Source organism: Aythya marila (assembly GCF_965140915.1).
Source record: "Aythya marila genome assembly, chromosome: 3".
In the NCBI taxonomy this organism is placed as follows: domain Eukaryota; kingdom Metazoa; phylum Chordata; class Aves; order Anseriformes; family Anatidae; genus Aythya; species Aythya marila.
The window spans coordinates 52052873-52069984 of record NC_139044.1 but is presented as its reverse complement, the minus strand read 5'-3'; the positions used below and the strand labels follow the sequence as shown (position 1 = coordinate 52069984).

General features: G+C 40.3%; 1 protein-coding gene across 2 annotated transcripts in view; it reads right to left on the bottom strand.

Annotated features, from left to right (window-relative positions):
* The window catches only part of MTHFD1L (methylenetetrahydrofolate dehydrogenase (NADP+ dependent) 1 like), a 149141-nt gene that overhangs the window by 45852 nt on the left and 86177 nt on the right, over nucleotides 1–17112 (bottom strand). For both annotated transcript variants that reach the window (XM_082757822.1, XM_082757823.1), the window contains 4 exons: nucleotides 16549–16649; nucleotides 15950–16127; nucleotides 4017–4124; nucleotides 2154–2306 (listed from right to left, as the gene is read on the bottom strand). In XM_082757822.1, coding sequence (XP_082613948.1) covers nucleotides 2154–2306; nucleotides 4017–4124; nucleotides 15950–16127; nucleotides 16549–16649 — 540 coding nt within the window. The remainder of the gene's footprint in view (nucleotides 1–2153; nucleotides 2307–4016; nucleotides 4125–15949; nucleotides 16128–16548; nucleotides 16650–17112) is intronic.

Genomic DNA, 17112 nt, shown 5'->3' with positions numbered 1-17112 from the left:
GGGAATTCAAAACAATAGATTAGAAACTTTCAGCCTTTCCTAAGTGTACTGCTACACAAGGAAATCAGGCCGTGCTCTGGGAAGATGAGATAACATTGGGAGAGGACTCTTATCCGGAAATGCAATAGCTTTTGCATCCCTTCTCTAGGACCATCCCATGAATCAGCTACATATAAAGTAATAATTCATACTCTAAGATGTCAGATGCAGTTCAACTATTGTTTGAAATAAGATGTGCATGGTTAGCAAAGGGCACGAGCAGTAACTTCTCAGATACTTTCATAAGCCATGTCGGAGGACAAAATAGTAGGAGCTTCCTAATCTGAAGTCCATACTTTAAAGGAACAGTTAGAAAAAATGGATAATTGCCATTTTTAATACCCCATTGTTTACATCTCTAAAAAGGAGAAAGAAAGTGCTACTACTGCAGTTACAAACCAACGCCTTTCGCACTAGTTTTAAAGAACAGGCAGAGAGACTCCTAATAGCTGGGAATGGATTGGGCTCATCAGATCCTACTGAAAAGCATTCTTTTAATCAAACACTTTTTCCCAACATAATTCCTTTCATCTATATATGCTATGGAAGAAAGATGTAACATTTACAATACCATCTTCCTAGGGAAGATACAGGGAAGCCGGTTGATGAGATTTTTTAATTTTTATTTTTAGCAAAGCTTTCAACACCGCCTCTCACAGTATCCTTCTGGACAAAACAACTAACACACAGCTACACAAATATGTAATAAAACAGTCAAAAAATTGGTTGACAGGTTGAGCTCAAAGGGTAAATGGGCTTACATCAGACTGACAGCCAGTCAATAATGGGGTTCCATAGGGCTCCATTTTGGGGCCAATTTTCTTTAACATTTTCAGAAATGACTTAGATGCAGGACTAGAAGGTATACTAAGTAAGTTTGCAAATGATACTAGATTAGGAGGAGCTGCTGACTCCCTCGAGGGTAGAGAGGCCTTGCAGAGATATTTTAATAGATCAGAGTGCTGTCAATCACTGACTACGAAATTTAACAAGAGCAAGTGCCAGATTCTGCACCTGGGACAGGACAACCCTGGCTATACATACAGACTGGGGGATGAGAGACTGGAGAGACGCCACGTGGAAAGGGATCTGGGGTGCTCTGCTCGATGGCAAAATAAACATGAGTTATCAGCGTGCCCTGACAGCCAAAAGGGCCAAATATGTCCTGGGGTACATCAAGCACAGCGTTGCTAGCTGGTTGAGGGAAGTGACTGTCCTGCTCTACTCTGCACTGGCATGGCCTCACTTCAAGTATTTTGTGCAGTTTTGGGTGCCATAATTAAGCAGTATGTAAAACTATTAGAGTATCCAAAGGTGGAATATGAAGATGGTGAAGGGTCTACAGGGCAAAACGTATGAGGAGCAGCTGATATCCCTTGGTTTGTTCAGCCCTGAGCAGAGGAGGCTGAGGGGAGGCCTCATGGCGACCTGCAGCTCCCTCACGAGGGGAGCGGAGGGGCAGGCGCTGAGCTCTGCTCTCTGGGGACAGCGACAGGACCTGAGGGAATGGCATGGAGCTGGGACAGGGGAGGGTCAGGCTGGGGGTTAGGGAAAGGCTCTGCACCCAGAGGGTGGTCGGGCACTGGGACAGGCTCCCCAGGGCAGTGGTCATGGCACCACGCCTGACAGTGTTCAGGAAGCATTTGGTCAGTGCTCTCCGACATAGTTTGATTTTTGTGTGGTTGTGTGTATAGCCAGGAGTTGGACTCAATGATCCTTGTGGGTTCCTTCCAACATAGAATATGCCAAGATCAAGTACAGTTATTTAAAGGCTGCAAATTGAATAATCAAAGGTAACAGATATGTAAATATATATATATATATATTTTCAGGATTAGGGTGCCTATGTACCTCAGACTCAAAAACATCAGAAACAGGAACAATGGGAAGAGTCATTGTCTCAGACCCTGTAGTCAGAGCTTTTGTATATTATGTTTTCCTAATTCTCTTTTCTTATCAACGTAGAGCTACACAACAGGGGAGGATAAAATTATTATTAAAAAAATGAGGACTCACCTGGTTCTATACATTTTTAGTGACAAAGGGGAAATGCACTTCCCTATCAAGTCAGATCAGAAGTAGGGGAGTAATCAAGTTGAACGCTCTACACTCACCGTTCCTACCAGAGGGTAGATGAATCCAGCTCCAATACTGGCTCGCACATCACTAATTGGTAAAATGAAACCAGTGGGAACACCCTTCCTCTCAGGCTGATGGGAGAGGGATAGGTGAGTTTTTGCCATGCAGATGGGAAGATTTCCAAATCCCTAACAGAAAATGGAAAAAAAATGAGAGAAAAATGCTTTTAAGATTGCAGAAAACATAGAACACATTTTTACTTTGTAATCAGCATTTCTGTAAATCCTAAAATCTATATAAGCAGCAACTAATCTCAGTTCCTTTACATCTAATATTTCAGAAATGGACAGAATACTGTATTTTACACACTATTGTCTTTCAGCTCAGGCCAATACCTCCAAAGAGACTTGTCTGTAGTCATATACAGCTATCTGAGTGGATTCTCACTCTGCAGTTAGGTACAAAAGGTGCCTATACAAGAGTTAGTGTGTGCTATTTTCAGAAAAGGGTGCACAACAAGTACCACACTGAACAAGAAACCTACATTGCTCAATACAATTCCAGAAGGGCACGTCTCTCTAGACAATACTTCCCTCTGGGACTTAGCGACCTAGTTAGATAACCTAGACTGGGATTCATAGCAAACTCTCTAAGAGTATCAACATCTTCTCAAGGGTGAAAACAAATGGCTCATAATGCTCAGTTTGTTTTTAAACAGGATAAAAAGCATAAGGTGATGACAGCCACTTATGACAGTGCAGCAACTAATCAAAAAGTAGGAAAAAATCATGGAAAGGCCATCCGGAGCTTTCCCAACACTTTGTCTCCCAGGTTATCAATTAGCCTTGGGTCAGACACCTTCCACTCTTCTGTTCAATGCCTTAACAAACAAGGATGCAATTCTCAAGGCCAGGAGGAGAGGCAGCACTGCAGGCAATTGACTCTATAGCCCAGTGCTGACAACAATCCTTTAATGACATTGTGAAAATATTTCCTAATACTGCTAACACTTAGACTAAAAGTGGATTAGAGAATCACAGTGGGAAAAGATAAAGAAATGGATTATTCTGCTTCAAGTAGACTAAGTAAGCTTCTTTTCCATCTAGAAAATCAAGTTCATTCTCATGAGATTTACATATAGAGAAGACGGCTATACTTCTGCTTGTCTGACCAATTTGCTGAAGCATGCTCAGGAATTTTTCCATGACACATCATCCATAGTTTCTATTTTCTGACAGAACGGCTCCAGCCATGTTTACTTCCAGAAGCTGTTACGTTTACAGAAATACATTCACCTCTCCACATGGTTTCAAAACTGTTTTGAAGCTGTAACAAAGCCCACTCCTGTATGTTTTAGGAACAGCGACCTATTTCACCTTCTAGCATTAATAATCCCTTGAAAATAACATGAAGGAAAGCAAACAATTTCACAAGTGTTTAGTAACAAAGCTCCCAAACGTGTAACTGTGCACAGGTCTTTTGTGATGGCAAACTCATTTTTGAAGGAACAAATGAATATGCTCGTTCACCAGCAACTACTTTTGCAGATGTGCAGTTGTCACATTTAAAGCAGTAAGCCTAAATTACCACTCTGCACAGAAAGTGCATGATTTCATCAGCAACCTCAGAATGATTCTAACCATCATCCACATCTCATGTAGATATGTATGAGAGTTATAGGAAGGTAGGAAGGTAACTTTCAAGGTGAAAACCATTCTGTTCAATCTTTTCTAATCCATACGAATCCATACTGACCACAGTTCAACATCATGGGTAAGCTCATGCCTTTTAGCAAGGCTAATCTAAACACTCCAATTTGAGGATCTTTTTACCACCTCAGGTCTCCCGAGACTCTCATCTAACAGGTAATCAACCACATAATTCACTGTTGATCTTACCTGCCGGGTGTAACGATCAATTTGTGACTGTGCAGCAGGAGACAATTCTATATCTTGAGCTCCATACACCTTCTGAGCAATGATCCTTATTTTTTCAACAATAGGAAGCTGCAGAGACAGAGAAACAATACAAGTATGAACACAAGCCAAGAGAAACTTCAATCTTATTTGCTGAGTAAGAAATCTGAATCTCTCATTTAGATTCATCCTTCTTAAACAGGCTTGCTAACAAGCAAAGGGCACTCATGATGGATATGATGCTCAGCTACAGGTACATGAATTAGAACCATGATGTCAGCTACTCCATTATGTAGAAGCTGCACTATTTGTGCATTACAGAGTTAGCAGCATGAAGTCACTAAACTCAGTTCCAAATGCTATGAGTATCCACATCACATTATTAATCTCAAATTGAATGTGTGTTTTACAGCTTCCACTTGAAGGCAGATTCAGACTTTCACATTTAGGCCATTGGAAATCCTTTCACAGATTTTCAGCATACAGGTTTTTGCAGAGAGGTCATGCGTTTACTTTTTGTGCCATCATTTCCTTAGGGTAAATTCTCATTCCTTTTGTTTTGCATGGCCTTGAAGACAACAGTTATGACCCCCTATAGCCTATTCTAAACAAACCAACCTCTTCTGCTTCTTTCAGTGTGAACAGGATGATGAGGGATGGACCATACCTCTCCGCACTAGTTCAGCTACTTCAGTGCTGACCACAGATGGCCAGAGATGCACGTGATACCCCAAGGGACACGTCACCTGTAATTTGTACTTGAGCATATTTAAGTCACAACACATGCAGAAGAAATGCTGAACACAGAGACATCGCTTGGGAACGAAGACTTGGTAATCTCAAGTAAGTAATATACAAAAGTCACCAGAACACAAAAATGAACAAGGGCACGTAGTTGGTATGTCAATAACAGACTACCCAGTGCATTTATAGGAAGTTCCACAGCTAATTATATTTTTGCAATGCCTATCTAGAAGGAATGCCTTTTTTTTTTTTTTCCTGGCAAAAAATGCATCAGTTAAAGGGCCCATGTCAAGCTGACCTTTTTTTTTTTATAGTTATGATTAAATTTTAGAAAAATGAAATTTTAAAGTAGTCTGCCTTTACAGTAATGAAGAACTGCAGTAACAGAGACATCACAAGACAAGAAGCTTGCCAGGCTTTCAAACAGCCTAAATATAATACAGCTAAAAGCTACTAAGTCTCAAACATAATCCCTCCCTTACATAAGAAATTTCAGAGAGTGGTTTAAAGATGTACCACAAGACACCTTCTGAACATGCTGACTACATGATTATTGCACCTTAATTGGGTGGAATGATGTCATGTTCCTGACTTCAGGCTTTTTAAATGAATCCAAGCAGGGCAATAAAATCTAACGAGGATTAGAGATAACACATTGCGAATATCCTGGATATAATTCCTGGCAGCATTAACCTGAGTAGAATACCTCAGTGACATGGATAACCATCAAAAGATGAAAACTCCTCCAGGTTGATTATTAAGTACATTCATGCCCACTGCAGTCTAGAGTGCAGTGGAAGAAATGCAAAACACATTTGTTAAGCTTGCCCTTTGGGTGCTGTTTGCTAATAGAAACGGCCAAAGCAAAGGCAAGAGGAATTCCCCTCCTCGTTACCAGTATGCCAACATCAAAGCTAACAGCTTTCTGCCTAAATCTCAGTAAACGCATTGATATGGAGATGCTCATTTAGATTCAATTTGCATTTGCCTCAAAATATTTCAAACTAATTTGACAGCAGCATAATTACTATGTCCTTAGCCTCCTTCTAGCAACTATAACTGTAGTTTCCAAACAGACTGCAGCAGGGTTCTGGCTAGCATCACCACAGACTGCTTTAACAAAGGCAGGGGCACCCTGTCTCCCAGGATCTGCTACGTTTCTTTCTCCCAGGATCTGCTACGTTTCTTGCATGACTGAATCTGTGCTGGACAGTGGGATGGTATCCTACAGATTTTATTTTTTTTAAAAAAAAAAAACATCATATTTTTGGAAAACTTTCAAGCCTGTAACCACACCTCAAATTTTGCAAATTTAACCTCAAAAGAATCACCAGTTGGAAAGCAGATACAAGAACGTGACTGGCAAACAACACTTTTTCTGAGACCACCACATGCACATGTCAACTGGGTGAGGCAAGCACATGATGTTATAGAGTTTGAGCCTATTTAACCTCACAATGCATGTGGATGAGACTTGGCTGAGCACAACCCAGACAGAAAGCAGCAGGGGGGCACACATTAACAGAGCCCATGTATGTGCGCACTGTCGGAATATGCTTCCTTCCTGAAGTTTCAGAAGTAAGCTGAAGAGTCCACTACACTGTGCTAAGGATCCACCTGCTTCCTAGTATTTAGTGGGATCTTCAAGGGATCGTCTATTTAGAATCACAGTGTAAGAACATTTTGAGCTAAAAAGTTTCCTATGTGTCAGTTAGCAAGCAATATTGCTGGAAAATTTAATTTAAATTTAACCTATAGAAGTATTCTCAAAAAAAAAAAAAAAAAAAGCCATGTACTAGATTATATGAGAAATACAAATTAATTTCAGGTGAAAATAGCATAATGGTACTTATTAGAAAATAAGTCCTTGTAATTCAAGAGGGTTTTTACGCATTTGATAAAGTAAAACTCTGGATGTTTACAGGACACTTGTAGGAACAATTCTATGTTGTTTTTATCTGGTCTTTGTGGGCAAGTTTAGCTTTAAGTTTTCAACAAATCTGTTGATTAATCAGCACTTTACTGTGGAAATACTTTCACTGATGGTAACAGGGATCCACCATATGTAGCAATGCTTCACAGTGCTAACTCATATGGAAAAGAGTTTAGCTGAATTCAAAGGGGCTAAAAAGTAATTTAGTACCTAAATAAATAAGATATTTTAAGCAGGATTTCTACTCCAGCTGATACCAAGCTTCTAAAAAATCTTGTGAGCTACCTAGTTATACCTTAAACACCTTGGCAGAATATCTGCCAGCAGAAGCCACATCTCTCAGGCATTTAGAAAAAAATAAGTCTTTCTGTATCTGTCACGTATTTCATCCAAGAATTTCCTACAATAGCCCAGGGCATTCCTGAACTAGTTGTTCATTCACACTGTGGAGTTCCCTTCCTTGGAGATCTCCAAAAGCCATCTGGATATGATCCTGGACAGCCTGCTCCAGCAGGGAGGTTGGACCAAATGACTGCCAGAGGTCCCTTCCAACCCCAGACAGTCTGTGATTCCCACTCTCCAAGTGCAATGCACCACCTTCAGCAGCACTGATGCAACTGTTTGCAAGTCCTCATTAAAACCTTCTAAATGAAAGAAGAACAAAAAGTCCTGCCTGGATGGTGTGTGTAGAACTGCACCCTTACAAGCACCAACCTAGCCCCACAGCACCTCTGCTAATTGACCTGCTATGGTGACAATGATATTTAAACAATGTGCAGACAACTCAAGTGTCAAAAGTATGTAAGATTTAGGATCAGCAATAAAAGCTGTTTCCGTTTCATTTCCTTTAAGGAAGGTTATGAATGTTATGCAACTAAGCACATTTAAGTAGAGGACAGGTGACAGCTACACAACAAGCAACATGAATTTAGACAAAAACTGACTTTTATAGATAGCAACTATGTATTAGTACTAATGCTGATGGAATTGTGGCTTCTCCAGAGAATTCTTTTCAAATTCAGTTTTAACTTCTTGAGAAAACAGTGGTATGAAATGTTCAAGGTAAATGTATACTGAATGTAAGAAGGTGCTACAGGGCCATACTGTACGAGTATCTGCTGACAGCTAAGTAGCTTTGGTGTTGCTCTAAGAAACAGCTGATCATCCAGCCCTACTAGAGGCAATATGCATTTCTGAAATCTTGCACATGCAGAGCTACCAAAGCCATATGCTCCTTCTGAGACAAGCACAAACACACATGCTTGTTGAGGCTGCCAAGCACCCACACCATAAACAGGATTAACTCCCAGCTAAAGCCTAGCAAGTGCTACAGCAAAGGCGCACAACCAGCTTTCACAAGAACAGTATCTGCGTAGCAGTCCATTTCAATATTTGATAGAGAACAATCAAACCAAGAAACTAGCAGTAATAAAGAGGAGAACCCGTCATTCTCTAGACTGAGCTGACTATCCAAGATGAAATCACACCAGTGTCGTCATTCAGCCATACTGCTGCTTCCAGGCCACCTCCCTTGCAAGACATGACATTAGTACAAATTAATGTTGTCTATACACAGTCTTCAATCTTCCAAAACTATCATCAACATACTTTTTACTACAAGGTAATATACTACAGCTTTAATTAATGCTACCTTTTTCTAACATTGCTTTCACTCTCTCTCTCAAGTCAGAACAGCAGCTTGAAGATTATCATTTTTCCAAGTGGAACTTGACACCCAGAGCCAATCTCAGAGATTGCTAAAAACAACTCCTGGTCCTTCCTTCCCTCCTTTTTATTAAATACGCCTGCTGATTCTTCCCTACCAAGACAGGGTCCAACATAAAATGTCTCTGAAAAGCCAGAGCCAACAGCTGTAAGTCTTCATTCTGTGAAGTCCCAACAAATGGCACAGCTACTACAAGAAGCAGTGATGTTATCTAGCTTAAATTGAATACCTGAATTCAGTCAGCTTACCTGTCTGAAAGGATCTCTTCACAGTTATGACAAATATTAAATTTGCACTAAATCATTACCTCAGAAAACTTAAGATTTGCTGAAAAACATGCAGTTAACCAGAGAATATGGAAAAGCCACTCACTGAACCATCACTTGCATTGCACACTGGATACTTCAAGCTCTTTAAACATTCGTTTCAGTCCCACTGCCTATAATATTGCCACTACTTCATTTATGTGATCACCAGCCTCTGGATTTGTTGTAACAGAAATTCTTAAAATAGTTTAAAAGTCAAGGCAGTGGCACTTAAAAAAAAAAAAAAAAAAAGTTATGCATTCCCTGAAAGCAATAATAAAGAACTAGTGCTTTCACTTAGCACTGGTTGACTAAGTGGAACAGTATGCAGACATCACTCATTCCTCTTCTTGGGAACATGGCCAAATGAAAACATATGATGGGAGTATGGCTGAAGGTGCTGTGCGGGGTGACAGAGTGCAGTGCTAAAACAATAGCTGACTCTGCACATTCAAACTCCTACTTCTAGCTTTTCCCTTGGATAAAATAAAAACACATTTACTAAAGTATCTGTATATTCTGGTTCCAGAAGATCTGTGGCTGACAGAAGGATTCCCAAGTCTCTAGCACTCTTCTTCCTTTGTTGGCACAGGACTAGATTTTGTTTTTTAATTTGCGGAAAAGCATATTCAGTCAAGTTAAACAGTTTGTGAATCAACACCTAAGCCTGTGGCCTTAGAGATTTATATTCCATTTCCCCAGCTTTGAAATCCCAGCTGTGCTGGGAAGAATATTGCTTCATGAGAAGAATAGGAAAATAATAAAAACAAACATAAAAGTGCAGTGCCGTCACAGGCCTACACACACCAAAAAGAGATGGAGTGGAACAAAGATAGCTTCCAACTCCAGAACATCCCATTCAGTGAAAAAAAGTGTCCAGACTCCACCAAAATCCCTTTGATGGGAGCAGGAGGAGAGGCTGGTACAGCCCTGTGGGATTCTTCTTTAATGTGGCTTCACTGCTAAATGCTCACTAGCAGTGGGGTGGGGGAAGTAGTTTAAATACTAGCGTATCCTAGAGGTAAGCATGGCTGGCATTTCAAGATGGGAGATGACCTTCATTGCCTGTTAGGAAAAGTTTCTGTAAAGGAGCATATATAATTTTATTTATTTATATCACTTCAATAGTGCTTAAGGACGTTGCACTGAGCGTCTATACCTTGCTGAACTGTGCCTTATGTAGGACTTAACAAAAGAAGTTATTTGCCTCCAAGGCAAAAGAACGGAGGTATATTGGGCCAATGAGACAGAAGACACGTGATGAATGGTTTCCACAGCCTAGGTTATCAGTGGAGGGAGAAGAAAATCTCCCCACTTCTTAATTACACTGGAATTAAAAAGGTGACCAGTTTACCAATGAAGAGAAACATCTTCTGCCTTGGATCTTTTTCCTGGAGCTCAGTGTCCTCAAAGGCAGGCCCTATGAGCTCCTCTTGACTGCCCTCCTCTTAAGGCCACTGTCCTTTCCCTGGCTATATGTACACCCTGGTTCATCCTTGTTTTTGGAGACTGCTGGCAGTGGATGGAAGAGAAGCTAATGCACACAGAGCTCTGTTTTGGTGCTTCCCTTAGCCTCCTGTGGCCCATCTCTAACAGCTGAAGCTACAACTGGAAGAAATGAGCACACACCACACTGCAATAGCACAACATAGGCAGGGGCAGACAAAACTGGAGGCTGAGATGCTCAAGATTTGTGCTAGTTATTTCTATGCTCCCAGCAGGGGAAGGAAAATACTGGTGCTGAAGCTGTTAACTGCTTGAATGCCTCCCCAGAAGTGCTGCTTAGCCTCATATTCCCCATGGATGGCTTCAGGTTGACAAAGCTCCCCTTTGTTTTGCAGGCTGGACAGGCTATTCACTGCACTCAGCCAAAATATTTGTGTAATCAACTTCCACAGTACAACCTGGAATTATTTTCACTTGTCATGATATTACTTACAGACAGAGCACTAGCAAAAATAGATAAACTTGGAAGACTGGAACAACCCCTTCTCCTCCCTCCCCTTCATTACCTTTACACTCTTCAACTTAGTTTTCCAACACAGCATAAATCAGTGGCTTGAGGTGCTTCAATCATATTTTGCCATGTTTTTTTAAAAGGACAATGCTAAGTTACTGACTGGCCAGATTTGCTGATCCTGCCTCATGCCATTTGCCTGTCGTTCTCCTCTTTTATCTCCTGGAGTGTTTGCCAACCACGTTCCTACTGCCTTGTAGGCAAGGGCAATGCATCTCAAAAACCCAGTGCCTGCCTTCATTCAGACCTATGGTCAATATCCCCTGGTTGAGGAGAGCTGCTGCAGTCATCAGAGAGTTTAACAAAGGAAGAAACAGAAGAGACCCCAAGCATTCCCCTCCCAAAAACAGAGAAGTCTCACTTCTGTGAAGGAAAGAAGGCTCCCCACCAGGCATGCACCAGTGGGGAATATAGCTTACCTCCCCCACCACACCAAGAACAAGCACTAACGCTAGAGAAATTTGGGAATGGGATGCGTATGTTTCCATCTTCTCCTATCCTCCCCACAGTTATCTAAACTCACTTCTAATGGGTCAGTCAACTTTGAGTAATAGCTTTCTGCTGCAGCTTAAAGACCCATACTTCAAGAAAAGTGAACCCAGAAAGGAAGTCAACAGTGATAAGAGAGTTGATATTTTGATATTTTCCATATGTAGCAAGAATATATATATATGTTTTAAAAAAGCACAAATTATTTCACAGAGTTCAGGAGGCCTTTAAAACAAACCCATCCTCCAAATGCTAAAGAGAAACAGTTGGCAAGAAACTGATTCAACAATAAAATAAGGGGTTAGTTTACACTGGAGGCAAAAATTCATATTAAAACCACACATTGCTACAGAACTTATTACAACTACTGCTAATAATTGTTTAAACTATATTATAAACTCTGAAGCCTATCATATAAAAATCTCATCCTTGGTCATGAACAACCCCTCCCTCCTCACCCCCAATTCCTAATACTGCAAGCATTTCATAGTATACTGTATCTGTTTACGTCCTTTTCTTATACTTTCATAGTGACAACAGAGCAGGGGTTACTTGTCAGAGGCTGCTTTTTGACACAGTTACATATATATGCTCCCCAAATAATACATGCAGTATTCTTTTGAGTACCCTCAAAGTATGCTTGAAGCTTATTCTGTTCTCATTTCAGCTCCTGAAAAATATTTGTTCACCTAATACCAAATGTCAAATGAACCCTTGCTAAAATCAAAAAGTATTAAAAAAAAAGTACAAACATCGACTAGTAGGATAAAAACAAAAGCTTGCCTGCTTAGAGAAATAAAGAAATGTGAAAAATAATCTAAAAGTGGGACAGCACTGTGTTATGTAGAGACACCAGTTTAAAACAGACCAACTGAGATGTTTCAGGGAATATAAGCAGACAAGCACAGTCCTCTAATTAGACTAGCTCGCTGTGATACTCAACAGGACCACTTAGTTGAGCCCAAATCCTGAACTGGTACAACTGTGTTGTGTCCACTGTCCAGAATTGCTCATTCAGCACATGCTTGGATATTACTTGACAACATGGAACAAATGTATAAACATATCTCAGGATTCAGAAAAAAAAAAAAAGTGAAAAGGCTGATCCTCAGCTTTTTACTTGTATTTGACAGACAGAAGAAAAAAAAAAGCACCTTTCTCATTCTTCTCACATGATATGCATTTGTAAACACCTTTCAGCCTTTGTTTTCAGATACATTTGGAAATTTCAAAAAGCACTGCATATAGATATATGTCACTTGGAAAAAATCCATAGAGTACCCAGTTGTCCTGGGCTACCCTGTAATTAGAAGACACACTGACTATCAGTAATATAACTTGCTGCAAACTTTGGCCTGACTAGTAGAAAGAGTTCTAAAACAGTTTCACACGTAAGGGAGTTGGAATTTTGTTTCTGAATACTAAGGGTAATGTTTTCTTCAAAACATCAAGATGTTCAATGAATCTATTGCAGCTTTTACCTTTTCCTACAGTGGTCTGTGCTGCTGGGAGTTGTTCTAATTATAGACAGCTTTGGAAGTAAATTCTGATGAATTTTTCCAGACTGAAGAAAATGAGACACATAGACATCAAAGGACTAAATGGAGATGTGGATTAAAGGGAAGCATGGAGTAATCTCCAAAGACAGAGATATGAATGAAGGGGCAGAATGAAGGGAAAGAGAAAAACCCACAAACCCCATCAAACTTGAGGCAACTGAGACTTGAAAGTATTCAAGCAACTTGATAAATCTTTATAGCAACTGCTGGAACTGCTGCAAAAAGACAAGGGACAAAACTATGTCCTTGTACTTACACCCCCTTTTAGGCATAATGACAGGAGAAACCATGTGTCTGAATCCCATCTCTCTTGTTTCTTGACTTTTCTTTCATGGGTACCCCCCTTTGAACAGTAGAATTCAGCCCTCAAAACTGCTGCATCAAAAAACCCCATTACAACGATAATTAACATCTGGTTTTCCTTCATGTCTCCATGAGCATCGTGCGTAAATGACCTACCATACCTTACAAGTGACAGATCTTCTGTTTCACTCCCCTGTCTCCAAGTTGCTTCAATCCCCATCCTTTGCCCAGTAAGAATGAAACAGAAGCCCAAAATTGGTATTTTAGTGTTTTTGTTGGCCTGAGTTTACTTTTTTCCCCAGTACTTTAAGATTTTTATATGTTTTTATAAAATCCCTTCAACATAGTTTTGAGGCTTATAATATTTGTTTTAAGTTACAGGATATTAAGGTGATGTAAAGATGTGATTTGTTCCCTCTGTGCTACAATCACACTGCTTATGCAGTACAGCACAAGAAGATGTGCTGGGGAAGGACATTAAAGTAGAAATCAATCTCATTTTATTCCTTCACAGAGGCAGTGACCAGCCCTACCAATCCTTTCTACTCATTCATGCCACCAGATTCTTAGTTACACAGAATATAGTAACTTCAGAGCTTAAATATGGGATTCATCAAATGCTTGTGTGCTATCTATGTAACACAAATGTCCCGTGGGGAAAACTACTACTTGTGTTTCTGAAATAAACTTTATTTTTTCATTTTATTATGCAAAAAGCGTAAAATAATATCCTTACTTTCCAGAGCATCTCAATTAGAGACAAACTGAGAAAGGCATATTCATTGTTTGGCTGTAAAAATGTTCCATGGACAAAAAGGCTGGAACAGATGCCATAGCACTTACATTCCCAAGGTACTGCCATCAATTATGTGAAGGCAGTATTTAACACTAACAGGAGCTGGCTGGGTTACTGACATTTGGGAAAACAGTTTGGGAGGTGAAAAGAAGAAATAAAACGGGTGCAATTAATACAAGGTATGTATCAGGGAGGAGATAGACTGAAAGACAGCAGGTAGGGCACATCTACCTCAGGCTGAACTTTTTTCTGGCAAGAAGAATCAAAATAGGAACTTTCAGCCATTTAAAAGAATGAAGCTAAGGTTCTGCTGTTAAGAAATAGCTCTCAAACTTTTTTTTTTTTTTTTCCCCCTAAAAGAAACTTAAGCAGTGCTGTCAAGTGGGGAACAAGATCTGAAATTTGACAAGGGCTGTGTTGGTGCCAGAGAAGTCTATTTTGCTGCCCAAATTTTAACCCACCCACATTTGGATAGTCAGGAAGGTCCCGAGAAACTGTTTATGCAATTTCCCTGGCAGTATGTCCCTCCAAATGTTCTGCCTTTATGTATGGTGGTACTCCAGCTCAGTGCTTTCAGGGACACACAGCCCTTCCCTGCAAGCTGCTCCTCCTGACAGGCTCACCTTGCTGTGATGTTACCTTGCAGATGACTGCAATAATAAAGTTTCTAAGACATGGAAAAAGAGTCACCATCTTCAGCAGAGATAGCATTGAAACTTGGAACAAACTATCCTTTGTTAGGTTACCTAACAGCTAAGCGTATTAAACACAAAGCCCAACCAAGGATCAGAGGAACAATGATAGGTGGAGGAAACCTAATGATGTAATCAATGAAAAAACCTTATCAGTGGTAATTACAACACACTGAATCAGTTGTTTCCTAAGACCATCCAAGCAGTAGGATGAGACCATTGTCCCTAGAGACAAATCCACCAAGATGAGTCAACAGGAAGACACTTTCCTCAGAAAACTTTGCAAACTAAAGAGGTGACAAGTACAGAACTCATTATGGGATGCAGCAAGAGCAGTTGGGACCATGTAAAACCTTTTTTCTTTTCTTTTCTTTTTTTTTTTTTTTTTAAACAAATGGGAGATTTTTGAAGGGGAAAGGAAATAATCAAGGCTGACTGGAGAAGAAGAGCTGTAGAAAATAGAGGGGAAGAAATGGTTGGTTGAATGTAAAGGTCAACAGCAGCTTGTCACTGAGCCCTGTGCTTGATCAGCACAGTCGGTTCCCTACCCTGTGTAAATTTGATTCCTGACTGCCTCCTGCATGGCCGTGCTCTCTGCATGTGCAGGTGTGAACACCACGGGGCAGGAGCAGAGGTCTGCGTGCCAGCAGCTGGATGAGCCATGACTTCGGGGCTCCTGGTGCTTCTGCCAGTGGCTGGAGCAGGACAGGGGGGCGGGGGATGCTGGACAGGCTAAGGGCCCAAGGCCCATAACAGGAGCAACCCGTGTGTTGTGGGGCCATATTGCAGTAGCAGACTCCAATCCTGATCAGTAGGAGAGGAGGCGCAGGATCAGGCCACCCGTGCTGTGGGCATGCAGCTGGGTGCTGGTAAAGACAGAGCTTTCTCTCTATGTTAAATGGTGCCTGGACAGATGTGCAGTGCATACATGCTATCTCTAACACCTTCCTCTTGCAATGAGTGAATGTTTCATGGAGCCACAAATCAGTGCAATACTTACGTGAGACCTACTGCAATAACTACGGTGAGACAGTAACTGTATTTCGTTTTACATGACTGTCAGGAAAAGCTTCATGACTTGTATCTTTGTGAAGTCTCCTACAACAGTTTATAGATGATACCTACAGATATATTTTTATGCTAAACATGAACTTATCAAAAACGTTCAATGCACTAAGGAATAAACGCTACTAGTAAGTATCCTGCGACAAAGATTGCTTGCTCTCACCAGCTTTTATGATTTTAAGCAAAGTCCCTTTCCAAGTATGCTAGATAGCTTTGTTGCAACATTCTCATTTTAAATCCAAAACTGATGTAGCAAGCATTCATAAAAGAAAAAAAAAAATCTTACCTCCAAGCTGTAGAGGTATTTGAAACTGTTTTTCTGATTGGCTGCCTTTTCCACAGCTTGAGCTAGTTTTACTGCTCCTCTACCACCATCCGACCAGTGATTGCAGGGTACAGCATCAAAAGCTCCAGACCGCTTTGCAATCTCACACACCAGATCAACCTCAGCAGGAGAGTCAGTTCTGCCAACCAAACAGTTCTGGTTTGTTTAATAATTAGTTCTATTTTATAATCTTATACATTTAGCCTTACTCTACATCAGTAGTTTTTATATAAAGTTGACATATGCATAGCACTTTTATATGCAGCATGTATACTTACATTTCCAGGACGCCTTTAGTAATTGTTATAACTAATTAACATGGACATTAATATTTCCATAACATTATATACTTTTTGTTGCTTTAAAAGCTTAAGAACAAGCAAGGATTTAAAGGATATTCAGGAGGAAGGAAGAGAAGGAGAAAAAGGAGGAAGGAGAAAAAAAATAAAGTTCTTCAACACCTCTTCTTCATGCCCAAACTATTTAATTTATAAATCAAGAAAAAGCGTGAAATTTGATCTGTGAATTTACTCACAAAAGTAACAAATGAACAGACTTACTTGAAGACATTTAGAGCAACCACAACAGGAACTCCAAAGAGCTGAGTAATTTGAATCTGTTTCTGTAGATTACAGCAGCCATCAGCTACCAGCTGGAGGTTCTACACAATTAAATAAAAATTAATGGAAATGGTCAAATACATCAAGCCTGCTCCTGCCAAATGGAATGTTTTAATGGGATTTTCCATAAATTAAACTGAACATAAACAGTGCTGATTATGACAGTTGCGGGCAAGTAAAATGTTTCCAGACAAAATATTTTGGTAGTTATTAATTCTTAGTTAAATTAATAAGCAACAGACATATTTAAGTGTTTACGCAGTGTCCAAAATTTGTACATGAATGCTTTGCTCTTTTCTAGGACATGAGAAGACACTGCAGCTGATGATTGGCAATATAAAGGATTCAAAAAAGGGTCTGTGGGCAGGTTCACACAAAACACTGGCAGCCTTGTTGCCTGTTCCCCTTTCCCTCCTACTCTGATCAGTGGCTTCCTTGAAGGAGATAGCTTCACATAGTAATGCAACAGACACGTTGCCCCAAAACTGGGGTAGATGGCAGATC